Here is a 27,602-nt window from a genome sequence, read left to right as displayed (position 1 = left end):
AGACATTTAGACCACAGAAAAACATGGATTTTTTTTATTTTCATCTTACTAGAAACTGAAGGAATCAGAAACAATGATATTCGAAAAAACTTGCGTAGGATTTCTGAATCGAAGTTTTTTCGCTCGATTAAAAAAGTAGGTATAAAATAATGAACGGCAAAATAACTAAAAAAATCAACAGCAATGTGTATGTGTAACGCTATCTTCCGAGATAATCTACTCCGGGCAGAGAGAGAATGACTTTGGGCAACGCTCCCGGAAGGGATCCAGTGATTCTAGTGAAACTAGAAGATCATAAAGCTCGAATAATTAGGATGAAATTAGAACAAAACAGTCGAAACGATTTGAGGTAACTCCTGTACTGCATGCTAGTCAAATGAGTGCTAAATTTTCAAAACGCTTTTAGACCAAGTTTTAAACAAAAAAAAATATTAAAAATGATAGTTTTGCTAAACCATCAACTGATAAAGCTCATTTCCATGATGACACATTTTCAAAGGTATTTTTCAAAGAATTATCTCTATTTTTCAACCGAGTTTATTGCACCGAGTCTCGTTTTGTATATCAACTGATCCTCTACGAATTCACCACGTAGATTTCTCTTTAAATTCATTCCTTCAGAAACGATTAATGAAAAAGTTTTTTCGCTTAATAAACAATTAGCTGCGACAGTGAAACGATTAAGTTTAAAAAAAACTACATGGTGGATTCATAGAGGACCAGTTAAGGAATAAAATGAGACTTTTTGCAATCAGGACAGTCAAAAAACGCAAATAATTCTTTGAAAAATACCAGTGAAAATGTATCATCGTGGGAATTTGCATTTATCAATTGCAAAACTATCAATTGATGGTTTTGCAAAACTATCATTTTTAATATTTTTACATGTTAATAAGATATGCTGTAATACACATCCACTAACAATGTGTTTAATCGATACGTTAATCTTGGTCTAAAAGCGTTATAAAAATTTAGCACTCATTTGACTAGCATGCAGTGCAGGAGTTACCTTGAACTTCGATTTCAAAAGCTTTCGAAAAATGTATAAAAAGGTTCAGGTGTAAATATGGTACGCAACCACATTGAGTAGAGGAATCAAAAGATTTATGGATGTTTGGAAATTTCCTGATTTGTACATGTTGACAAATGAATGGCTTGTCAAATAAAATTCATCGCAATAGTTTATTCCAAATTTTTCTACTTTTATAGTCTTATTCGTATTCCTTCCTGTCAAAGTAACAGTTTATTTGAATATTCCCCTGACGAAATTTGAGTAAAAGTGAACTACGTTCATCGGCATTTCCTTCAGTGGAGGGCAGTCAGAAAATAGTGAAACATCAAATTGATTAAGATATACGCGATACGAATATTAACGATGAACCGGTCGGGGGGGAGGGCGGACTGATGAAAAAATGAAAATAAAAATTGTAGGGCATCATCCCTTAGGGGCATCTCGTATTCTCTCTACGAAGAATCACCGTAGAGATCGTGCAATTAATCAATGTAAACAGTACACTCTGACAATGCACGCATTGGCGATGATGCGGCGAAGAAGAGAAGCCGGCGGGAGACGGAAAGGGAAAACGAGGGGTGGGGGACCTCGTACAGTTTTTATTGCGCCCAACACACTCGAGTCAGTGGCACCCGCCTTCTGTCAATAAATAAATCTTATTCCACAGGGAGGAAGCCCCAACCCCCGGTGATCGAGGCTGCATTTATGTATATACATGTCCATAGTTTTGAAAATTGACGGGAGGCTAACTTTAATATCAAGGGTCAAGGATCCGGAACAAATGGGTTATGTTGCGAAAATTTATTGGTTTAGAATGGACGGATTCCTCCGTAGGATCCCGGGACTACGCCTTCAGGAAGGACAAAAGATGCTGGTTCCAATTAACATTTTATTTCGTTTATTTTTTTTGAAAAAAAGTTGGAAGCAATTTGAAAATTGTTCTTTGAGGATCCTGCATGCGTGAAGATTCCTTTTTTATGCTTTTTCAGATTTTTTTTTGCGAGCTATTTAAAGATGCGACTGCGAAGTTTTTGCCACATTTTTATTCACATTTGGAGCGCACTTTGTAATTTTTTCAGCCTGAAACTATCGACGTTCCTCATTGTTAAGGTACACGGCAGCTTGGCAACTCATTCTCAAAAAACATTTTCTTCGGTTACGACGATTGTGGGTGTTTTGTATATCTGGAACAGAAAATCAAACGGCATGTTAGTTTTTAAAGTTTGAATTAAAAGTGGAACTAAAATTATTTTAAAATATTGAAAAGTTCATTTTCAGGAACTTCAATTGAACTCTTATTATCAATTTTGATGCTTCTTCAGCAAGAAAAAAAAACGACGTCATGAATTACAATTATTTTAGTTTGTAGAGTGCCAGCACGAATTCATTCACCCAAATGAAGCAGCCTCAAAGAAATTCAATACTGGGATGGATAACCGCTTAGCCATGCACCGGATTGCCCATCAATCACTGAGCGGGAAGCAGTTTTTCTGAGGTGCTGATGACCCCACCAAGCTGGCATTTAGTAAAAATGTGACTGCCCGGTCGGCTAGGTTTCTTACAGTTTCCCCGGGCCTTCGTGCAAGTGTGAAACAAGCGAACAGGATACCTACAAACAAAATGAAAGTAAAAAAATATATAAAATCGATGAATGCTATGCGTTTAGTTTATCATTCGAATTAAGAAAACTACTATTCAAAATTTTTAATAAATTTTCTTAGATTCAATCGATATTTCAACGCGACTTCAGGCCTTCATAGTCACATAATGAAAATCCGATGTAAACTGCATTTGAACAAACCCAATTCCATCGAATTTTCATCGAAAAACGGTTAATCAAGGAGAAAGATCATTATTTAATAAATACACAAAAAATACAAGCTGAATTAAACAAAAAATCACAGAAAAAATGATTTCTGTGGCTTCAATGTAAAGGGAATGAATTTTTGTCAAGTTTATATTAATATTTCAAACTTCTCGAGTGAACTGATCTTTCAAATATTCATGCTCAAACCTCTCCTATTAACAAAATAAAATTTGTCAAATTTTTCTTTCCCATTTCAACCTTTCCACGAGAATACATCCTCTGCTAATTCTAAAATCTCAAGAATTCGTAGCGGATGAAAATCACCGTTGAAATGTGTTAATTTGACGAGAGCTCGTGTCAACGTACTGATGACTTATTGAATTACTTATTGAAGCCTTTGATCAAATAACAGACTCAAGACTAATAGACCATAGAATTTCAACGCGACGTTACGTACGTGCATACATTTAAGGACTTCCGGTAGCGAAGTGAATAAAAATAGATCCAAAATATTTTCCACATTTCACTATATATGAAGCACAAAACACTACAATTTTTTTCAATAAAGAAATATGTTTAAGGTTACAAAGGAGCTCTATGAGGTGGCCGAGTAAGACGTTTTTCTTGAGAGAGTAGAGGGGGGGGGGGGGAGAGAGAGGAGGTAAAAAAATGAGATGCCCGGAAGACTATTTCCTTCGGAGTAGAAGGAAGAAACGAGTTTTTCCCGGAGAATTTTTTGCGTCAAGATATCCTGAAGAGGGGAAGCGGCCAAATGAAATGGGAGAGGAAGATTTCCGGAGTGTTTCTAGCGTGAAATAGCCCATACATGGATCGTGGAAACTCGGTGGAAAGTGCGTATGAGGAAAGAAGGTAAAAGCGAGAGAAATTCGGGGCTGTTGTGAAGACGAGGAAGTGCGGAGGAGGAGGAGGAGGAGGAGAAAAAAGGTGAGATAATATGTTGCACGTTGTTTTGTGGATAGTTCGAGGGTATGTGCAGGAAACATTCGATGTTGTAGGTCCACGTGTGAACGTGGAGGTTCGTATGTGTACGAGAGAAAAGAAGACGGCGCGGAAGAGAGAAAGATGAAAGTAAATAGAGAGCGAACGCGAGGAAGAGAGAGAGAGAGAGAGAGAGGAGATTGAGAAGAGCAGGTTGGTGAGGATCAATATACGCGATGACATAGCGAGAGCTCATCTTTAAGCCACGCCCAGGCTTCGAATCCGTCCAATCCGAAGCTCGGATTCAGCATACACCGTCCAATGAACATCCACCATCGATTTTTCTGCTTCCAGCTTTTTGTAATTTCTCTCTCTCTCTCTCTCTCTCGCTTTCGTCCGCGCCTTCTCTCCCGCTCTCTCCGCGAAAGTAAATTTCTTGGGGTGGTTTTCCAGCCGGTGAAAACGGAAAGGGACCGTGTTATGTAGTTTCCTCAAGGTGAAAAAGGGCGGAATATCCACGCGGAAGTGCTCGAACATTAATCCCTTTCGGGCTCTCTATGATCGAGGCTTGCTGCGACATATATCGTAGCCGCAAGGACGAGAGGGTGCTTTGGGTGCGATTGCCGAGTCCCTGTGGTGGATGAGCCTGACATGGGGGTGGCCAACGCTCTCGGGGACCATGGACACACGTATTTACACACGCGTTTCAACATATATACACCGGAATCGATGCTTGTAGTGATCGCGGTCTGCTGTCGCGGAGAGAAGGGATGAATCGATGAGGAAGGGCGGCAAGGAAACTCTTCCCTGGTGTAAACGAACCCCCTCTAAGCCTCTCGACTTCTCATCAACCCTCGCAATACTTATCACTGTGTATTCGACTCCAAGTCGACTATACATTGCTCTATGTCGATGTATATCTACGGATATATCTATGAAACGATGCACGTTGCCAGCATACACGATCTTACGACTAGATATACATATAATAGACGGTACATGTATAAAAACTCGCCCTGCATGCGGGCTGTCCTTTTTTCAATCGAAAAATCCCTCCCTCTCTCTCTCTCTCTCCTCCAGCTTTTTCACTCCTCCTCCTACGCTCGCAAACCCTCAATCGTAACCCAGCTTTTTCTCTCCCTCCTCTCTCATTTATATCAGGACTTTTTCGCCTCCGTGGACCCTCGCACACCTACCAAAGACTCGTCCTCTAACCGAACTACAGCCTGTAAAACAACTACGATCCTTTTTTTTCCTTACTGAATTCTCTTTTGTGGAGTTCCCAGTTATGACTCTTGTTTTGCAAGTTTAAGGTTATGGAGGAAGCAAACCGTGACGGGAGTTCATTCACACCTTTCCGCGGTTTTGCTCACCAATTTCTGTGGCTTCGGTGCTCTTTTCAGGATTTAATTGATCCGAAAAAGTTTTACAATGAACCAGTGTCAGAGGGAGACGAATATGTGCAGGGGGAAATGTTATGGAGGAAGAAATAGATCGTAGTACGTCAGCATCATTTTTTCAAACATTCTGTCGGATTGAAAACCCTTATTTCAATTATTTTCTCTATTTATCCAAAAATTCAGCAGGCTAAGAACAGGCGATTCAAATTCGTAAATAAGGACATTAATTAAGCATTCAAGCAATTGAATAATAATAGTTTTTTCGAATCAGGCAAAAATACAGAAAAAAAACACTCCGAAATTAAATGGAAAGTAAAATAAAACGATGGTTCTATTTACAATAATTATTATTGCAGAATCAAGATCGCGAAATATCTTTTACGCAGACGGTTATTATAATTGGTAGTCGAGATAAATGAGTTATCAAAGCAAATCTTGGCATCAAAGAGAAAAGTTAATTCACGAGAGCAAAGCTCGAAATTCTCGAAGCAGCAAGTTGCACAGACAGAATTAGCCGTTTTCATGGAGGATTTCTCATGCATATACGCCGGATGAATTAGAAATGAGGAAAATGGTCGACGCTGCTTCCATATTCATACAGAGAATTCGCGATAAATGACGCTTGAATAATATCCGGATTTTCGAGTACCAACCCGAGCATTTCCTCCTGATTATTCAGTACAATGAATAATTGTCTTTACGAATAAGTTGAGTTGTGTTCAGTGAAGCCGTCGATTACATTGAATGATAACGTTTAAACGCCCAACCTTTCTTTTTACATAACAAGCTAGTGTTTACTTAAAGTACAAATTGAGTAAACAAATCCTTCACAAAAATGTGTTATCTCCTGTTATAACAGTCTCTTTACAACTTTTACAACTTACAGTAATTTATTTACAACTTACAGTGATTTACAATGTAATAAAAACGTTACGACAAAAAACTCAAACGTCAATTCAAATGAAGTATTATTTTCCAAGAAATACTGACAATTAAAATATTTATAAATTGTGAGTTCGACAGTGCGAATCGAATTTTCAGCGTCTTGTTGACGACGTATTTCCAGCTCGAGATTTGAATACAACTTTGTAAAGTGATTATTACGGATCATATGATTGACACGTGCAGCCGCACTTTACTGCATTAAAAATTAATTGAAATGGCCTTCGTCGAATAAGCAGAACTTCCTATCCTTTCACCCGACGAGCCTCCCGATAATGATTATAAACGGATTCTTGGGATCAAGACACGAGACCACATCTTTGGAAAAACACTACATCGAAACTACCTTGCCAACTCCATTCGTATTCGTTGATTTTTTTAATCGACGTTTTTTAAAATGACAAGTTTTAGGAATTTCGTTGCTAGATTTTTCTCGTCTTTGTCGTTTTTCTTATTACAGTTGCAAACCCCCGATTTGTTTCAGACGAATTTTTGTAGACGTCGAGATATATTTCCACAAGTAATAAGGAGCAGACGAAGGAAAGTCTCGGTGTACTTAATTAATGACTGAGGCCTGAGGTGATAAAGGTATCCCTGAACATTCTCAACATTTCCAATTTTCCGCAGTGTCCCTTTTAACCAACTCCAGCGTCCGAGTTGCCGATTTATTTCCGCTGAATGTGCAGGCTCGAGCAACGTGGACAAAATCCCCACAATTGCAGAACTTTCTTACTTTCGTATACATCGAAACTAACCTGGCGAAACGCATTGGATTTGCTAAATGAATTTCGCAAACTTTGAAATTACATAATGCGCTAAATGAAAAACTATTTTCTGATAACTCCAACGAGGTTCGAGTACAGGGATACATGAAAAATTATGTAGGATATTGTGTACATATCATAACTACAAATGAAATTTTACAATGATATGCAAGCGAAAACAAAAGTACATGACAACTAAAGAAAGCAAAACATTTGTTACACACTTTTTAGGTATTTTATAAACAGTATAGGAAAGTACTTATAAGAATGAAAAAAAAATTATCGTTCACACTCGAAAGTGAGCGATAGGCTCCGGAGGGATTCGAACCCTCGATCTCCTGTTTACTAGACAGGCGCTTTAACCAACTAAGCCACGGCGCCGGTGTTCACCACAAATTCAAAATGCGATATTTCAAATTCAAAAAAGATCGAACGATTCGATAATTGGAAGGAAAAGACGAATTCTGTTTTCCCTGGAGTCTTGATCCTTGATAGAATTCAATAAGTTTCAGTAAATTGAAAAGCGGTTCACGGTCAGTTTGTTTTCGATCTTCGACCTGTTCTTATTGTCTTATTTTCACCATGGAGGAAATAAGTATTAGATATTCCTCAGAATTCAATGATTTTAATCAAAATTTCAATACTTTTCTTTGTGAAACGTTATGTAAATGAAAATAAATAATCTTCAAGACAAAAGTATTGGCCGGATATTTAAAATTGTTTTGAATTAAGGCAAATCATGGCCGTAGGATCGTGTTTTATGGGTGTCTAAATTACATCGATTTTTACTTCCTAATTAAAGTTATAATCACTTTAAATTAATGTCAGAGTTATTAATTCGAAATTGTGAATAAATTTGTTCAACTTATCTTTTGGCAAATGAAATTACAAGCCATTAACTGGTTGACTGGTGGGCTTTTTTCCAGTTTTTGTGCCAAAACTGGTACGAGCCAATATGTTATCGAAAATCACGATAATTTATTTCTGAGGGTTTTCGAGGTTGCTGATTCCATTTTCATGTGATAAAGCATGAAATTTTCGCAGTGAAAAATTAACAAATTTTACCCTGAACCCTTATTTTTCACATTTTTGGGGGTAGCGAATTTTGTTTGATTTCGATGAAAGAGTCCAATGTGATAAAAAACTAAAAATTTTCATGTCATATAGCATGAAAATCCATTGAAAAAACGAAAAATTTCACCCTCAACCTTCGATTTTCTCCATTTCCAAGGGTAGTGAGGTGAAAATTAAGTTCAAAAATCGACTCAGCGACCCAAAAAACCATTGTATACCAATTTTTGTCCAAATCGGTTGATCATTGAAAAAGTTATTTCAATATGTACACATATGATACAAAACCAGAATGGGCCCGACTTTTTTTGTACATATATGATCCAATACCAGTCAACCAGTTAATTAATCAGGGATCCATCACTGACTGAACCCGAAATTTCATTCGTCCCTGGCGAAAGTACTATAGTTTTTTATGACAAAAATCGCATTAGAGAGTGCAAAGGGAAATGGATCAAGAAAAATAAAAAGACAAAAATGGCCCAAGTCAATAAGAAACAAAATGTCGAAATAGGCAAACGAGAGATTATACGAGTGCTCATTACCAATTTCGTTCAATCTTTAAGGTAATATATCTCTATTACTAATAACACAATCGTCTCGAATTTTTTGTTAAACTTTCATTACATACTTTATTGTTATTATGTACTTTTTCATAAACTTCGTAAGAAGCGTTCATTCGTTATATGGAAAAATAAACGATTTTTTACGCATACCCCTGTGTACTTTTCTTCATATTTAAACACGTTCATCTGAACAACCAATTAGACGGGCCATTTAAAATTTCATATGCGTGTCAGTCGACTGTCCATTAACTACCTTAATATAATAAATCATTTGTCCAATGAGCTGAAATACAATGTTTCAATTGAACGAGCAGAAAAGAAAAATTTGGAGGCGCCGGGTATCGATCCCGGTACCTCTCGCATGCTAAGCGAGCGCTCTACCATCTGAGCTACGCCCCCTGTTATCAGAAATGGTCGAAATTACTCTTCATATTTTACAAGGTAAAATATGAAGCTTCGAAGTATTCGAATGCGGATCTTTCTCAATGAAAATCTTCATGAAAAGAATTATTTTCAAAAACTCTAATCAGAGATTGATCCCAGTTAAAAATTCGATCTTCTGCCTCATTGATCATTCTAAGCAAGAATTTAACAATCAGTGAACTTGAAGATATCAAACCCGAGAGCAAAAAATATCAAAACCGTTATTGTCTTTAGACAACATTCAATTTTTTTCCAGAAACCTGAAAAAATTGTTGAAAAATTATTTAATTTTGGATAAATTTGTTTTCAAACTATCTGCATGATATTCACGTTTCAACAGCATAGGAAGCTCAATCACGCGATAAGTAAAACCCCCAACGATCATTACATAATTCATGACATCATGGCTATAGTCAATTATGCAGTTCAGATGTTACGGAAATCTAATTTGCGTCGGTAACTCTGGCTTGACCAACTGAGCGGGAGTGTAAAAAAAATAAAAGTTGAATGAAATAGGTCGTTAACGGCAACGTTATAATAAAAGTACCCAACGTTAATTTACATGGAAAGGATCTTTGTATCTGACCATGAAAATCGTCACCTTCACCGCCACGGTTTTTCTTACAATTTTGTAATTATGTAATTTGTAATAACGCGCATTGGCACGCTGCATCATAAATGCTAATTTTAAAAAAGCAAAGGAAAATACAAGAACGGCAGATTCTTGAAATTTTATTCAACTCGTAACCGAGATATTTATTTACATTGCTCCATACGATAAATTGAATTTTTTGAGCAATTAAAATCTAGTTCGATTTAATTTTATAGACAAAGTTCCTAAGTGAACCAGCACTTTTCAACTATCTTAGTTATTCACGGATGTTGGTGTTGAAGCGTTTAATTAATAATCATTCAAAAGAAAATTCATATTTAAAATTATCTATCAGTCTCCGGGTCAGTAAAAATACACTCAAATTTTCGAGAGCACGAGAGTTCTACGTTGTTCCTCGGAAATATTAAGCGTCTCCGGGGAAACCGGAAATATACCGTTATATTTCTCGCACTCACAAGCACCGTTACCGTCTGACAGGACCTCTCAACAACATCTACAAATTGATCATTTTCAAACCATTTTGCGATTATGAGGAGCTGAGGTAACATTTTTTTCAAATAATTTGGCCATTTTGTGGAAATGAACGCTTAAGGAGTTTCGGTACAGTCGATACAATGTTGTCATGCCAAGTCATGTTAAGAACATAATTAAAAAATTCTAAAAGTTCAGAATTTTATAAAATTTGGTGAACGTATTCTTTAGTACCAAATTCGACAATACATATTTTTTTTAGATTTTTCTTCTACACCGTTATCAAGTAATTGAACTCGAAAGATCATGTGTATGAGCATAGCGTTTCAATATATACAAGTATACATTTCGGGCATAAGAACTTTGCTTTAATGCTTTATCACTCGATATTTATGAAACGGATAAACCAAAATACGGAGCTAGTCATACCGATGACATATGAAGTTTAAAAACGACGCTGAAATTTGCAACGTTGGAGTTCAACGAAATGAACGAAAAAAAGATTTATAATTCATTATTCTTTTATTTCACGAATTATCGATGTGGCTTGAAATATGACGAATTGGAAATTCGGCAGGGAACAAAATTGGAGATTTACTGAAATTATTTGAGAGTTTTTTTAGACTATTTCGTTGGAAACTTCAGCGTCATGTTTAAAACTACGATGTATGTAAAATTATAATTGAAATAGTAATCAGAGGTATAAGCTCTAGATAATATGCAAATGTACGAATTAGAGATAAGTTTTTTGTTAAAATAGCGCTGTATAGGACGCACACCGTGATACGGAAATCCTTAGGATACCGAATATTTTTGTAAGCATAATGTATAACCACTTAAAACGTTCTCCTTTGTAAAAGGCGCAAGCCTATGTACAAATAAATATTACTACTACTACTACTACTACTACTCGATATTTATAAAGAAAAAAATGGAGCTTTTGCACGTTATGTTGAAGAACATTATCACCAAGTTTTATCAATTTCTTAACATTTGTTAACAGATATCGAAACACTTTAAAAGAGTTGATCGGATGAGAATGAGATCTTGAATGAAAGGAATTTTTTGCGAGAGTCGCTAACCCAGCCGATGAACACGAGACGCCCAAAAATCAGCGCTCTTCATTTTTTTTTATATCTCGTGAGGCACACGAGGTCTGAGGGTTTTTTTTTTGGAGAAACCCTCGGAAAAATTCGAAGGGGTGACCATGAAAAAAGGGAGGCCCCCGAATGGGCCCGAGCCTCTGGGGTCAGAGGATGCAATTAAGAACCCTGAACTTCTTGCTTCACCGGTCAAACCCTCGATATCTGTCAACGTTCTTGCTGATTATAGAGTCTTATATTGTTATTTTGAATCGTATCAACCTTTGTTATATTATCTGTCAATAGAGATGTTCCAATATATTGTCAACCACAAATACTTTCCTGACTGCGAAAAGATGTATCACTTATACGAAGATTGTCCGTCTTTAAGCTTTAGACAACCAGGATCTCAGAGTTAAAATCGCCCTTGAAAAGTGTCCAATTTAGTATCTGGTATCACGTATCAACGATATACAAAGTTTATATCACAGGGCGAGCCAATATATCAGTTTTCCAGTCTCTAAGATAAAATGGCTGAGAAATTCAACATTTATAGAAATTATGTATGGTTTCTGCTAATGTTCTATTGATGTAAATAACAACTTTAGATTTAATCAAAGAATCACCATCCAAAAAGCAGCACCAGCTTCGTTGATGTTAGTTTCAAGCGAATATATCTGAAACACATGAACCAAAAAAATTGAAATCAAAATGGTTGAGTCGACTGTCGGAACTAGAATTAATAATTTTCATGCAAAAATAACAAAATGTTCTTGCATTGAAACGCCTTAAGGCGTTAAGATCCAAAAAAAGATAGCCTAATATTTGAAATTGACTTTGAGTGATCGTGAAGACTTTTGGGAGAAGACGTTGTAAATAACGCTGCAAAGTTCATTATTTTTTAATTATTAGACTATAGTATCAATGTTGGAATTTGCGTTGTTTGAATCCAGCTAAGAAATTTTTTCTCAGTTTTTCTTCCAACACTGTTTCTTTCTTCAGTTGTAAAGTGTAGGGCTCAAAAAAAAGCCCGAGGGCCATAAAAGTGAAGTGATCCAAGAGTGTTAGAGAGGGAGGAATACTTCCAGTGAGAATGTTCGAGAAATGTGGAAATTGATGAAGAACAGATACCCATTGAAATGTACAGAAAAAAAGTGCATCTGATTGGTCAAAGAACTTTTATGTAAATCCAGTGAGACACGTAGAGTTCTCAACGTAACGCGGAATAAGGAATTCGTGACTTTGGATGAAATAAGCAGAGAATTATGGTTATGAAAAACAGTTGTAGAACAGCGAGCAATCGAGGAAGTCTGATCGTTCAGTTTTAGCCATATTTTAGATTTCCGTGATACTCGTTCTAACAAATAATTCGTCTCATCATTTTACCTTATTACTCGAAATAAAAATATTATTCTACAGTGTCAAATTCAGTTACGTTGCTACACACTGCTTACAAATAATAATTTTAGTCTCTGATAAGGGACAAAGCTGACGAACTGCTCCCCATTCCAACGAATTATATAAATGATAGAGCCAACTTTTGAGATAATTCTTTACAACCATTTAGGAACAGTTCATTCGAAACTTTAAAAATATTTCATCATTACTATCCATGAAGGTATTGATCCCATGTATCAACAATTACAAAACAAAAAACAAATCTGACAAAAAAACTATTGCTAACATTCGTAATTCTTATAAACTCATGTCACTCTATAACCTTGAACGAAAGGATATAAACTGTCGGGAATATATTTTGCATATAGCAGTAAAAATTAGTTTTTGAGAGGCGCTCTCAAACCTTGGCTATGGAATATCAGATAACGAGCGTCGGATGACGAAACAACAGGACCATTTTCAAGAAAGACCCCTTGGTGGTGCGTGGTATGAGTACCAAGAGTGTGTTGTGTTGCATACAGACTTTGTTATCGTGTAGCTTCGTTTTGTTCACGAATTTCATACCTGTATTGATATTGTAATAAAACGTGCTCGCCGTGTCACTGCAACAGTCGGTGAGTTATTCTATTCTCTCTCGGTCATTATCAACTTCTCTGCTGTGTTACTGGCTAACCTACACAGGGTGAATCATTTAACGTGACCACCTCGATAAGGTATTCCCGTCATTTCACTCAGCTGCGACCCCGAATATTTTTCCTGAAAATATTTAATATTGAATCAAACAAAAGGAATATCCAAACCAATTTTTTCATTTTTATCTCACGTCTTTCGAGAGTTACGGTTATTGCGAAAAAACCGAAACTTCTCGAAGTTTGATAGTGTTCCAACGCCTGTATCTGGAAATAATCGGCATATCGAGAAATCACTACATTGATTTTTTTTCATTTTCATTCACACATTTACAAAAAACGTTTTTCGCACCTCACGTAAAAAATTGTATTTCAAGATGATTGTTTTTTTTTTCTGCAATGAATTTCCTTCATTAGCATGACGAATTTCACGACGTTTGACATTGGTCCAGTGGTAGGCCACCTTTTTTTGTCGTGCTTTTTTCTAGTATTGATGTTCATTCACAGAAAATTGAAGTTTTTTAGCGATTCAGATTGTTAACAATGATATGTCTGTGATTATGAATCATGGCAAAAAATTGGGCTCGTCCGGGATTTGAACCCGGGACCTCTCGCACCCTAAGCGAGAATCATACCCCTAGACCAACGAGCCAACTTATACTAATAAATGTATCTCTGATTTACAGATTAAATGAACTATCTGGAAAGAAATAAAACAAAAATTGAATAAAATCAATTTAAAAGATGAGTGAACTACTCAAAACCATGGTTTCAATCCAGACGATTCAACATCTTATGAATCTCGATAGTTCGGAATCTGCGTCAACGGTGAAAGTTGTTCGTACTGGAGTTTGAATAAAAATTTAAAAAAAACGGGCTCGTCCGGGATTTGAACCCGGGACCTCTCGCACCCTAAGCGAGAATCATACCCCTAGACCAACGAGCCTTTTTCCGGAAGACGTGAAAAGCTACTGTCGAATCAGCCTCACAATAAACATCAATAAAGTGTTTGAAAAATAAATTAAATTCATGTTGACTGACCATGCAAATAACAACGACATAATCTCGGAGATTCAATTTGGTTTCAAAGCAAAGCACTCTACAACTCACGCATTAAACAAATTTTCTTCCGACATCAATAGTTATCTGCACAACAATCGATTAATAGGAGCCGTCTTAATAGATCTTGAAAAGGCTTTCGATTCCATTTGGAATAAAGGATTAATTCACAAAATGAAACTTTACAAATTTCCCCTGGGGCTAATCTTACTCATACTTGATATGATACGAGGGATAAACTTTCACACGTAGGACAACATCCAGATATCAACCAGGAACTCAGTGTCATTCCATCGCCTTTGCTGATGATTTGATCGTATACAAAGCCAGCCACGACATTGACATGATTTAAAGATCTCTTCAAGATAAAGTCGACAAAATCAAATATTATCTCGACTGGAACCTAAAAATTGACCCTCTAAAATGCGAGACCATTATATTCAGGCGACCAGTAAACCACACGAAGGCATCGACCGATAAAAAATTTCTTTTAGATTAAAAACTTCAAGATCACAGCAACCGATGGACCCACCGAAGATCGAATCGACATTCCTAATAATAAAACGATCAAATATCTTGAAGTCACATTTGACCACCTACTAAGAATGAACACATGCCACAAACTGCAAATAACCAAAGCCGGGACTCTGCAGATCAACGCCAGACGCTTAACAGAAACTTGGAAACCAGGGCTAAAATCATCACTTACCAGCTTCTAATCAGATCGATCCTAACTTACGCTGCTCCAATAACGTGGAACGTAGGAGGTTCAACGGTTATGGAAAAATACCGTTGCCTGGAAAGATCCATTCTGAGTGCATGCTTAAGTTTTCATTGAACAGCAAATTCTGACTACACCCATAGAACAAGAAACAATGTACAAGGCGAACATCCCAAGAATCAACTGCTTTATGATCAAGTTATGCAGGAATTACTTCGCAAACACGATAAAAATTAACAACAACATCATTGGCGATCTGAGGAACATGTGCGAGAACGAAGGTGATATCCAAGCTCATCTCGAGAGCTTGGAGAGAGTTTACATTCCACAGCAACTCTTCATATACTGTGACCATCAGAGTCTTATACAGAACGGCAAAATGTGCCAGTTTTATATCATGTGCCTGGACACTGCTGCAAAAAAAGAATCAACCTTCGTCATGAGGATTGGAACGATGAGAGAAGTATCTTCGACAGAGTGCTCCCCAAAAGGGACAAAAATGACACACTCCGCCTCTCCCCGAGTTACCGGTGGCTCAGGGAAGACGCCCGATTCTTAGACGAGCTAAGAAGGAGAACCAGATTCCGACGCACGAACCAACAATCAACACATCGAAGACAACATTTCGACACGATTTCTTAAAACAGAAAAGCCCTTAAATTATCCAGCACTGAATCGCTATCAACTGAGACTACGACTGTACAAATGTATAATGTATAATATGTATTTATTCTCCCACCTCCCCACCCTCTTCTCCCAAAACGACCACCTTTATAAAAAAGTGTCGCAAAGCAGCCTTGCTGTAATCAAAATTATTCGTACTAAAAAAATGTTTATTTTCATATTGTTCCTATTGGCGAGACGTGACGCTTGTCACTCAGTCGATTTGAAGCTGTTAATTATTAAGTTTTTCAAGAAAGCTTATACTTATAAATGTATTATTGTTAATCGGAGCAATAAATTATATTTTTCAATAGAAAAACAAAAAAATCCAACGAGCCTTTTCCACATATCGACCGGGAAATTAAAAATTACTGACTCCTTCAACGGGGGAACTGTAATATCGCCCATATTGCTTAACAATTACAACAGCGAAGTCATCAACGAATTCAGACTGAATACAAAAAATCAGCACTATTCCATTACCTTTGCAGACGACTTAATCGTAAACAAAGCCTGCTGTCACACTAACTTGATCCAAAGACCGCTCGGAGACAAGGTTGACAAAATCAACAAATATTTTCTAGACTGAAACTGCTAAAATAATTCTTCAAATATCAGATCGAATATTATTTAGGCTGAAATCAATCCACTAAAATGTGAGACCATTGTCATTAGACGTCCAGTAGACAAGATATCGAAGGATAAAAAAAGTGAAAAATTCAAACTCATAGCAACCAAAGGATCTACAGAAGGACTCATCGATATTCCAAACAATAAAACGCTTAAATATCTAAGAGTCACTTTCGACTATTTACTCAAAATGAATACTTACCACAAACTTCAAATCGCAAAAGCAAAAAATCTCTGCAAATAATAAGATTATTCTACAACAGCAATCTAGAAACCAAAGCGAAAATCATCTGTTATCAATCGCTAATCCGACCAATCTTGACTTACGCAGCACCAATAACCTGGAAGTGAGGACGGGAAAAATCCCTTCGATTGGAAAGATCTATGCTAAAAGCATGCTCAAGATCACAAATTCGGAATTTCGATTACCCCTATAGAACGAGGAATAACGTCGTATACAACAAGGTAAAAATCCTAATTGACTGTGTCATAATTAGATAAAATTATGCAGAAATCACTTTCCTAATATAATCAAAATTAACAACATTATTCGAAACCTGAGGAGTGTTTGCGAAAACGACGATGATGAAAAATCCCATCTTGAAAGAGGATCCATTCTTCCAAAGCTATTCGTATACTGTGACTTTAAAGAACTGAAAAAGGATAGCAACAACACACCCGTAATATATTGCAAATGAAGACATTGACGTTAGAAAAAGCAAAGTCTCCAGGACTTTGATCATTGAAGAAGCATGTTCAACAAAACAGCAAATCATAGAATATCTTTTCCTGATTTTCCCAAAATTGTTCGATGTATTTGTACGATTTCGGACCTATGGAGAAATAACCATCTGAAGATTTTTGTAATGAATTTTTCAGCTCTTATGTTGCAATCAAAGCCCAAAAGGCGAATAATTGGTATGCTCCACAGAGTTTTCAAAGTCTGTAGTCATTCGTTTCATATACCAGTAAAACAAACTTTGATACTTTTGGGGAAAAGCATTAAAAGATCAGACGAAATATTTGATCACATCCAAATACGTGCAGGTATAGGCTTACAGCATTGACTTTTGCAATTCATAATGTCATAACCTTGAGTAGAAATACTAAACATACTTGTCACTTCACAAAGTTGTCAAGCTTTGCGAGTGTCCACTGCATTGCAGAGATACGAATTTTAATATATACAGAAAAAAAGCAACCAAAGACTTTTTAAAACAAACTTTCAAATTCATCATGTAACAAACCAAGCGAAAAGTTAATAATGGAGTACATACAAGGCCCAAACATTTCCTAAAAATCCGATCTACAAATGAGTGGCTGAAGACTTTTTATTATAAATTTTTTACATCATGTTGCCACAATCAATCCAAGGAAATGTAAATACAAAATACACATATTGTCTAGTGAATAAACAAAGCTTGATATGAATACATTAGAAACTGAGGATGTGAATAACGGCACAGTCACGGTGAATGAAGGAAAATATGACAACTTACAGAAATTATGATATAAGGACACAATAAATCAAATTATACACATTTTGTTAATCAAAGTTTTTGAGTATTCATTTTACAACAAGAACGCTTATGCGTTAATAATTATAAAGTATAAGTATTTCTTCGCCGGAGATTGGTGCTGATGGGCATTAAGAGGCCTGGCATCGGTCTATACGCATATGCAGACTAAGGACCCTTTTCCATCCCCCAGTTCTTTCGTGATGTCTGTTTTAGTGATTTAGAATCAAACCAGGGCGAGGAGGGGGGGAATTTGAAAAAAAAAATCCATCTTAAAAGGACCACCTTAATGCAGACACTTCAAGTTCATAAGGTATTAGTAACTTTTGCTTAATTAATCTCAAGTCCGTGCAAAATTTTCACTCCATCAAATTTTATCCCCCTCCCCATTGAAAATCATTTTATTCAGAGAAAGTATAGTCTAGGCGAGCTTGGCAGACAATGAAGCTGTCAATGTACTTGTCCTAAGACTCTACCGAGTCCTTAGATGAGAAACGTTAAAAAGAAATTTAGAGATGATTTTGGTTATGTTTGATATAATTCTTAAAATTCAGTTTTTTTCATTTTGAAGTAAAACTTCTATAGGCGCGCTGGGTTTGGCAAGTAAACTGGTGAAAGTGTAACGGAATTGTTACGGGAGCGTTACGGAAGTGCTACGAAAAGTATGATTACGCATGCGCATGCACATTTTCATTCTCTGTCACGCTCATCACCATGGGCTCGTGTTATTGGGCGAGGCGAACAAAAAATGAGAGAGATATACGTTGCTAGAGACAGAAATACCTAATACACAGTGTAGGCCTATCGTCCCCGCTCTTACATTTAGGTTTGAGCCCTGACCTAGAAGCATTATAGGAGCAAGAGAGATTGATGCGCCCGCACATTTTCTTTCTCTCTTTTTCTCATTGCCAGTTCATGAAACATGTTCATCTCACCTCAGTACAGCATGTGTGAGTTCTGAGTTCAGTAGCGTTACACGAACGATATGAAAACCAAGCACGAAACAATAAAAATAAATGATTTTATAAAAATTTTAAAATTACAATAATTGTAACACTTTTTTACTAGTGGAAGTAAGCCTCTACGAAAAACCACCAAGAAGTTTGTTCGTGAAACGAAGAATTTGATTTTAACAATTTATGAAAAATTTGATTTTAACGATTCAACTTCAAACGGTGATAGCATCAAAACGGTTGCTCCGAACATGAATTGTTCATAGGGACTTTTTTGTAGGAGGATCGATTTTCTACAAAAACATATTCTTGTGGTTTTTGTGTGATTTTTTCCTAGAGTTATGATACGATGATCAAAGGTCTCAATAGTTCCTGGGTTACCCTTTGGAAAAATTTCCAAACGCGATGCGCCGTTCGAAATAATGTTTTTGTCAGCTCTGCTTTTGGGGATCTTTTTTTCACCTTATTCGACTTTCTCGGCTGGATGCAAAAAAAAAATAAAGACTTTTTTAATGTAATATATTTTTTAATATACATTATACATATATATTATATATATCTGTACGTTGCGAAAAAAGTTTTACTTCAGTTGTGTGGTCTAAAGCATACTCACTTTTTTTTATAAGGTTACGAGTCTTCCCCCTCGATAGCATGGTGTAGGATAAAACTTTCTAATGTTAACAAGTCATTAAAGAAGAATTGGAGTCGAATGGGGCCGAAGGCCCGATTTGGCAAATCAACTAAAAAAAAACCATCGAAGACTCACGAAAGTGTTAATTTCTTTAAATACGATGACCTTCAAAATGACCCAGTACTCATAAATGTAAACATTAAACATTACCTTCTCTAGATGTGTAAAAAAAAAGAGAAAAATCATGACGAAAAAACTGAAACTTTTTAATTGTTTTCCCATTGATCGACCAGTAACTTAAAAATGTCTGAAAAAAAGTTTCGATCACTTGGCTCGTTGGTCTAGGGGTATGATTCTCGCTTCGGGTGCGAGAGGTCCCGGGTTCAAATCCCGGACGAGCCCTGACGGATTATTTATTTTGTCATTACCGATCGTAATTGGGTTCTCGATCTGATAATGTTCACAATCGTGTCAACCTTATCTGAAATTTTTTTCCGAAATGTTACCAAAAACCTAACAGCAAAAACGCGATGATTAAAACATGTACAGCCAGAAACAATGTGACCTCGACAGTGACAGTGAAACGTGGCTTGGACTTCGGCAGCGATTCGCAACAGTGAAGAAACACTCAGGTGTCGTTAAACTTGTAAAAAGTGTCCTCGTTCCGCTCGTCCACTAAACGAACACGTATTCCATCGTCAAATGAATTTCTTTAGGATTCTACCAAACAATTCTCGTTTTATAGATTCCTTGGCTAGCGAACTCATTGTTCATACGTTTCAATGAGTCATTTTTCGTGGACATCATTAACTTATAATAATCAATCCCTGTCATCAAATCTTTGCTCATCTTTTTCACTGTAGTGCACTCAGTGAAAAAAGAACAAGCTGACTGAAAATTGTGATGGGATCAGGACATGTTCTGTGCTCTTTGTTAACTCCGTCAATGGTCGCATTACTTGTATTTTAATCGTTCGTAACACGACGAGATATTTTCCTAACGTTATATATAGATTCGTTCGATTGATCAAATATAAACTTAAAAATAATTTCGTCACAGTAATTGTGGTTTTGAAATTTGTTCACTAGTTGGAAACCGTCAATGCAGCTTACTAACGCTTCGAATGTATAAATGGATGAAAAATGATGTAAAATTTAAGCTCGAAGAAAAAATGATTTATCAAGAGGAGCGATAGCGGCTCGACGCAAAGTGTAAGAAGAAAAAGCCAGAGCAAGCCCCGTCATCTTTTTGTATATACGCGAATATGCTGGCTTTAGGACATCAACGTTTTTTCAAATCGCTCTCACAAACGAACCATTTACAATTATCCAAAAAAGTGAATTCGTTAGACAGAAATAATTCTCAATGCTCACACTATTTAGATTCGACAAGTTACCAACGTTTTATCAACAATTTACAAAACTTTTTCAAAGCGCAACCGCTGACGTTTTAAGGGAAATTATTTGCATTGCTGTGAATTCATTGAGATTATAGGCTTCCGGTAAAACTGCGTAGGATTAGCATCACAAACTTGTACATCGAGACACCTGATAAGATAATACGACACTGAAGTTTCCAACGTTGGAGTCCAACGTTGGATTCTTTGACACAGTTTGACCGATTAAAAAAGGCTCTGTCAGTCTACACAGGACGATGGCAAAAATCGGCTGACAGAGATTTTTTTGATCGGTCAAACTGTGTCAAAGAATTTTCGATTGCGAAAATTACACGTGAGGTTAGTCGACTGATCCACACTCTTAAACTAGAGAAACTTGACGCTGATTGAAACAAGGAAATAAGTTTCGTGGGAAATTAATAAGGACATTAGTCGAATGTAATATCAGGGAAAAAAAACCGATGTATAATATCAAGGACAAAGTTCGTTTGCGATCACACAGCCATCTTGTATCGAGAGCGAACGAAAAACAATTGTCTTCGCGAGACTGCGAGTCAGCCACGAGAATATATAAAGGAGAGGGTTTCTCAGCGATTACAGTGAAGGTGTGTTTCTTAAGCTAATCTGAAGTCCTTGTGAAACATTTTTTTTCGTCTTATAGTTTGTTTCTTTCTCGAAGTGTAAACCAGTATATCGTGCCTGCTTACAAAACGAAAAGGTACGTGAACGGTAGTGGATTTCCATCAGTAATGTCACCAATATTTTCACCCAAATTACAACTCTGGCTTTTCAACGTTTGTCACAGTACCACTATTATTTCTCTTCGATTGTAAATCGAATGACAGCCTTTTCAAGTGTGTCGGGCATTCGTTTGGAATGGGAATTTTAATTTTTTATTTCACTACAAATATACAGTGAAGAGATCGTCGTAGAAAACTAACTGTTTCATTAGAGAAAACAGATTCTATTCCATCAAAACATTCACTTTTAAATGAGCGAGGGTGAACCTTTTTTTTCCTAGAAAACAAAATATTCCAAAACAAAAATAAAGAGCAGGGAGTGAAATTCGTTGGAAGAGCTGAATATTCAATTATGAATATTGCCAAAACAATCGGAATCAGTACAACATCGTCGAGGTTTTAACGTTACATTTTGTTGACAGTTGAGATCGATAAAACCACAAAACTTTTTATCCCAAATCCAGCGGTTCAAAGTTTATTATTTAGTTTATTATTCGTCTCAGAATGTTCCTTTCATAAGAAAGTTTATCCACGAATACAGTCAATTAATCGAAATTATAAGATACAAAGAAAGATAATGGAGCTCGTCGAGTAGGGTTTTTCTACAACTGTGCAAAGAATAATGCCTGAAAAAAAAAAAAAAAATGGCTGTTAGACAATCAATTGAGTGCCGACATAAATTCAGCCAATTATTCCGTTTCCGGTACATTCGGACCGAAGCCCAATCCAATTTTTGGATGCAAACGAGCCAAGAATCAAAAGCACCAAATTTTTTCAATGAAACCTAAGAAAATGAGGTCAAAAGTGTGTCGAGCAAAGTGGCAACGTGACATCGAAGACCGTTCACGGGTCACTGAATCCGTCAGATATTTTAAACGACGAGAAAATCATGAACCGCTGTGGTCTCGTGGTTAGAAATCGTAAGAGCCTTTTTTTGTCACAAAACAAATCAATAAATAAATGGAGAAGATGAGCCATGAATGGGAGAGAAAGACGAGATGGATGTTGCGTGTCAGATAGATAATGAACACGAACACGCGATGCCCTAACTCAATTTTTTGAATAATTGTGGAGAAAGCGAACAGTGAAAGTTTTTCGTCGGTTCGGGAGGTCTTAAATGTTGGTGAAGTCCGTAGGCTCTTCTTAGTAGCGCGAGTTTCGAGCGACGAGGAGAGTCGAGGTTTCCTTAGTGTTTCGTACATTCCCAAATAAGTTGGAATAAAGCATAAAATCGTTGTGAAAAAGCCTGCGGAACTTGAGCGCACATTTTTCGTACGATCGCTGGATCAGTTCCTTCTTTATAATCATTAATATTTAGTGGTTATGTGAAAAAAACCTCGAGTGTATTTCAGTGTGCAGCTTGTGAGGGATAACAAGACTGATTTTCAGCCAGCGGAGATAAACTCGAGAGAACTTAAGGCGCTAAGATGGACAGCAAGGGATTTTCGGATTTCGGGAAAGCCGCGATCGATTATATCATCGAATACACCGAGGGAATTCGAGATCGCGATGTTCTGCCCAGCGTCGAGCCCGGCTATCTCAGTAAACTCATGCCTACAGAAGCTCCCGAAAAAGCCGAAACCTGGCAGGAGGTCTTAGAGGACGTTGAAAGAGTCATAATGCCAGGGGTAAGAGAATAATTATTTTGAAAACGCTTGTTACCCTACGACGCTGAAGTTTCCAACGTTGGAGTCCAACGAAATGAACGAAAAAAACGTTTGTAATTCACCAATTTTTTATTTCACGAATCGTTGGTGCGGCTTGAAAAACTACGAATCGCAAATTTGGCAGGGAACAAAATAGGAGAATTACTGGAATTATTGGAGAATTTTTTTCGATCATTTCGTTGGACTCCAACGTTGGAAACTTCAGCGTCATTGTTACCCTGCAACATTTACTTGTTAAAATGGTACTTTTTTATTTTGGTTTTTGCACAAAATTCTTCTAAATAGTGGATTAATTATTTGCAAAAAAGGCGTGGATGGAATTGCGCGAGAATTGGCAATTCCGTGGAGAGGAAAATTCCATAAATACTGACTGGAAATAGTCGAAATGGAAAATCTACATTTTTTTAAATCGATAATTAAACGATACTGAAAGTGAGTGACTGTTAATTGATGACCAAATAATCATGATGATCGAAATAATTCACGAAAGATAAATCTGTAACGATTGATTCGATGCTAATTTTACGTTCAATCCGTTTTATTGCCATCACGATTTTTCTCATTATGCCAATTAGTTTAACGTTAATTACAATTTTTTCGTCGTCAACTTATTCATTGAATTATTACCAGTGAAAATGATAATCCAGTCACGATAACGTTTAAGAATCAATTCTCTGGTTGGGACCGATCGTTTGACAAAAATGGACAAAGTCGAATTCAGAGTTTTTGACATAATCACGATTTTCTATCCAGTACTTGGAATTCAGAACTTTGATTTTCCACATTTTCAAATCTTCCATGTCATCTCAAAATAACAATCTCAACGCGTTAAATAAAATAAAAATAAAAAAGTGGTTTCCAAATAAAAATTGGAAATTTTTTTTTTTTTAATGTCAAAAATTTGCGTAAAAGGACGCTGCTGATGATTTGATAAATAAATTTTTCGGAATCCAATCAGATAACGCATTGGAGTTCTCCCCATTTTCACGCATATTATCCAGCCGCAAATTCATATCCGGCATTGGTTGGAGAAATGATAGCATCGGCAATAGGATCGGTGGGATTTTCGTGGATAGCGTCGCCCGCTGCTACCGAGCTGGAGGTCATAACGATGAATTGGCTCGGTAAAATGATTGGATTGCCCGAGGAATTTTTGAGCTGTAGCAAGGGTCCGGGCGGCGGAGTTATTCAGGTGAATCATCGAAAATTATGATAATTAACGGATTCTGAAAGGCTTCAAAAGATATTCAAATGTATTCATGGGCCGAACGGAATTTCATTTTGAAAAATATGTGATCAACGTTCCAGGAAATTTGTATTTTTTCCTCATTTCTCCGAATCATTCAATTATTTTTCTCCTGCAGGGATCCGCAAGTGAAGCGACACTCATCGCACTCTTAGCTGCGAAGGAGCGCACTGTCCGTCGGCTTAAAAAATTGCATCCAGAGATGGACGAGAACATAATAAAAATGAAACTCGTTGCTTACACTTCCGGTAATTTAATTTTCAATTTTCCTCATTTTTTTCAGTGTCGAGTCCAAAATTGATTTTCCATGTAATTTTTTCATAATGATTCACCGTAAAAAAGTATATTTTTTTTGTCTGTGTTCCCTGTTGAATTACGCAACGACGATTCTAAGCAAGCTTTATACAAACTCAGATAAAGCGAAATGGCAAATTTTTTTCACGCCCAAAAACATAATTTTAAAAAAAACGAGTCGGTTTCCTATCAATTTTGGGCAAATAGGTCATTTTTTCAAATTTCAAGAATTTTTGCTGTTAACCTCGTTCTTAACGAATATCTCTTTCGATAATCATCCCCGGTTCGGTCCTCTTTACTTTTATGTTGAGTTAATCATTGAAATGGACGAATTAATTAATTAGAAACGTATTCATATACAGATCAGTCGAATTCGTCGGTCGAGAAGTCCGGAATATTGGGTTCGATGCCAATGAGATTGTTACCAACGGATGAAAATTGTAGTCTCCGTGGTTCAACGTTGCTCGAGGCGATTAAAAGTGACGAGAAAAATGGTCTCATCCCATGTTACGTAGTCGCAACTCTTGGAACAACGGGAACTTGTGCTTTTGACAATTTAAACGAACTCGGCCCGGTTTGCAACGATAATAATTTGTGGCTTCACATAGACGCTGCCTACGCAGGTGAATTATTATTGCGAAAAATAAAACGAGAGAAAAAATATGAACTAATAGTTCGTTGCGCGTACGAGGCTCGGCGTATTATTAAATTACAGTTAACACATTTTTTCTTCCGGAACGTTAGGCGCAGCCTTCGTGTGTCCTGAATACCGATATCTCATGGCTGGAATTCAGTACGCAGATTCTTATAACTTTAACCCTCACAAATGGCTTCTCGTCAACTTTGATTGTTCTGCGATGTGGTACGTCAATTTTTATTCGAAAAGCTAGTTATTTTTTATTTCTGAAGACAGTGAATTTTTGACGACGCTGAAGTTTCCAACGTTGGAGTCCAACGAAATGAACGAAAAAAACGTTTGTAATTAACCAATTTTTTATTTCGCGAATCGTTGATGCAGCTTGAAAAACTACGAATCGCAAATTTGGCAGGGAACAAAATAGGAGAATTACTGGAATTATTGGAGAGTTTTTTTCGATAATTTCGTTGGACTCCAACGTTGAAAACTTCAGCGTCATAATTTTTGAAAATTTTCTCCCTCCGTCCTCTGGCATTTGATGACATAATTAATTGTCTTTTGTACTTTCGAAACTTGTCCGTCAATAGAAATCGTGCTCTGAATAAAAAGCAAATTTCCAACGATTGAAAAATTCAAGCGTTCTCAAAAGTAACGATTTCGCTGTTGCAGGGTTAAAGATTCAAGATGGCTGATAGACGCGTTCAACGTCGATAGAATTTACCTAAATCACGATAAGCAAGGACTCGCACCGGATTACAGGGTAAACAGAGAAAAAATAGAAGCAAAGAAAAATACACGCGAATCTGTAACCGTAATTGATTCGACCGAACTGTGTGAATTCTTGATTTTCAGCACTGGCAAATTCCCCTGGGTCGTCGTTTTCGTGCTTTGAAACTTTGGTGCGTAATGCGTCTTTACGGAATCGAAGGTTTGCAAAAACACATAAAACACGGGATCGAACTCGCTGGAAAGTTTGAGGAAATGGTGAGGAAGGACGACAGATTCGAGATCATAACCGAACCCGCTTTGAGTCTCGTTTGCTTCCGAGTCAAGGTTGTTGTCACGCCTAAATTATTGTTCTTTCGTTATGTCGACGGTTGACGAACTTTTTGATTCTCTCCATTTCGCTTTTCAGGGGGACAACAGCTTGACAAAACAACTGGTCGAACGTCTGATGGCGCGAAAACGTATATACGTGATAGTTGCTACGTACCGTGAAAAATTGATTATTCGTTTCACTATATGCAGTCGTTTTTGTCAGCTAGAAGACATTCAATACGCGTGGGCTGAGATTACGAGTCAAACGAAGGAGATTCTAGAATCTGTGCAATATTCGACAGAAACGACGAAGGGCGAGTCGATCGACAAAACCGCTGGTTCAATTGCCACGAGATTACAAGAAGTCCTAAAGATCGGGGAGAAAATCGAATCCCAAAAAATTTCATAAATACCTGTTGTGCTTTTATTACGGCTCTTTTCTTTTTTAATTATTTATAGAAACATCGACTCTGGGATCCTCGAAAGTTATTTTCCTTGTAAATAATGTTACTTGTATTCACTGACGAATCACAACTGCGTCGTACGCACGAATCTGTTGATGATTATTAAATTCAGTAAACAAAACGAACATTTGAAAAACACTTGTGAAATTAAAATACTTGATAATTTTATTTACGTTCTGTTAAACGATTGAAAATCTTTTGTAAATTGGATACGACTTTATCAGACATTGTTAAAAGCGAAAATTGCCCTGCGACGACTTCGCCTCTTTGCTTGTGCGCGCCTACTACGCGGAGGCCCCGAACTCTGAACGCTTTGTTACCGTCTTTGTATCATGAGCTCAACTAATACTGGAACGACGCAGTCTCGGCGGTCCGAGAGAGATAGTCGGAGTGTGAAAAGTTGTCTTTGTCGGTACGGTCCACCGAAAATAGCTGGCAGCGAAAAATAAATAACGAATACACCGAAATGTTGCAGACTAGAAAACTGTTTTCTGTTCAGACTATACGAGAACAAATGCGCACGCGCACGATACAGAGAGAAAAAGACGCGATTCCATACTCGTGCTTTCTCTGTCGTAACTCCCGAGCCTGTCAGGTCCTTATGGAGACAGCGTTCCAGTAGTTCAGTACCTTGGTAAAACAGATTAAACGTCTGAAGCCATCTTACAAACGAATTGTGTATCGAGAGATCGAGAGCAGCAAAAATGAGCCAAAATATAATTCAAAAAATTTTCTTTCTTCTGGACTGATGATTTCAGTACACGTTGTTGAATAATTTCATGGTGACTACCAAATTTTTCATCTGTAATAAATACGGATTTTAACAAAA

At 36.9% G+C, this 27,602-nt stretch overlaps 1 protein-coding gene, 1 long non-coding RNA gene and 5 other non-coding genes across 14 annotated transcripts; 2 read left to right on the top strand and 5 right to left on the bottom strand.

The window, feature by feature from the left end:
* Window positions 1–1,887: 1,887 nt before the first annotated feature.
* LOC122411089 (uncharacterized) lies at window positions 1,888–27,087 on the bottom strand. Of its 4 annotated transcripts, XR_006261077.1 has the most exons (5): window positions 26,723–27,006; window positions 13,053–13,244; window positions 11,717–11,767; window positions 2,364–2,621; window positions 1,888–2,196 (listed from the first exon to the last, which is right to left on the bottom strand). It is a non-coding gene; the product is annotated as an uncharacterized lncRNA (long non-coding RNA). The 4 variants fall into 4 exon arrangements; XR_006261079.1 differs by lacking the exons at window positions 11,717–11,767; window positions 13,053–13,244 and having other exon boundaries at window positions 26,723–26,862; window positions 26,947–27,087; XR_006261078.1 differs by lacking the exon at window positions 13,053–13,244.
* On the bottom strand, window positions 7,172–7,245 carry TRNAT-AGU (transfer RNA threonine (anticodon AGU)). Its single transcript has one exon. It is a non-coding gene; the product is annotated as a tRNA-Thr (tRNA).
* TRNAA-AGC (transfer RNA alanine (anticodon AGC)) lies at window positions 8,828–8,900 on the bottom strand. Its single transcript has one exon. It is a non-coding gene; the product is annotated as a tRNA-Ala (tRNA).
* TRNAP-AGG (transfer RNA proline (anticodon AGG)) lies at window positions 13,698–13,769 on the bottom strand. Its single transcript has one exon. It is a non-coding gene; the product is annotated as a tRNA-Pro (tRNA).
* Window positions 13,992–14,063, bottom strand: TRNAP-AGG (transfer RNA proline (anticodon AGG)). Its single transcript has one exon. It is a non-coding gene; the product is annotated as a tRNA-Pro (tRNA).
* On the top strand, window positions 19,622–19,693 carry TRNAP-CGG (transfer RNA proline (anticodon CGG)). Its single transcript has one exon. It is a non-coding gene; the product is annotated as a tRNA-Pro (tRNA).
* LOC122411083 (aromatic-L-amino-acid decarboxylase-like) lies at window positions 21,052–27,602 on the top strand. Of its 5 annotated transcripts, XM_043419616.1 has the most exons (10): window positions 21,052–21,292; window positions 21,367–21,405; window positions 22,817–23,055; window positions 24,053–24,286; window positions 24,459–24,588; window positions 24,997–25,257; window positions 25,379–25,496; window positions 25,941–26,031; window positions 26,124–26,324; window positions 26,407–27,602. In XM_043419616.1, exons 3-10 carry the CDS (start codon window positions 22,855–22,857, stop codon window positions 26,716–26,718), a joined length of 1,548 nt encoding a protein of 515 aa, XP_043275551.1. In that variant the 5' UTR covers window positions 21,052–21,292; window positions 21,367–21,405; window positions 22,817–22,854; the 3' UTR covers window positions 26,719–27,602. The 5 variants fall into 5 exon arrangements, with proteins under 5 accessions (XP_043275551.1, XP_043275549.1, XP_043275547.1 ...); XM_043419614.1 differs by lacking the exon at window positions 21,367–21,405; XM_043419612.1 differs by having other exon boundaries at window positions 21,274–21,405.

This window comes from Venturia canescens, chromosome 5, assembly GCF_019457755.1.
Source record: "Venturia canescens isolate UGA chromosome 5, ASM1945775v1, whole genome shotgun sequence".
Taxonomy (NCBI): domain Eukaryota; kingdom Metazoa; phylum Arthropoda; class Insecta; order Hymenoptera; family Ichneumonidae; genus Venturia; species Venturia canescens.
The sequence above is the reverse complement of the archived record's forward strand: the minus strand, read 5'-3'. Positions and strand labels throughout refer to the sequence as shown.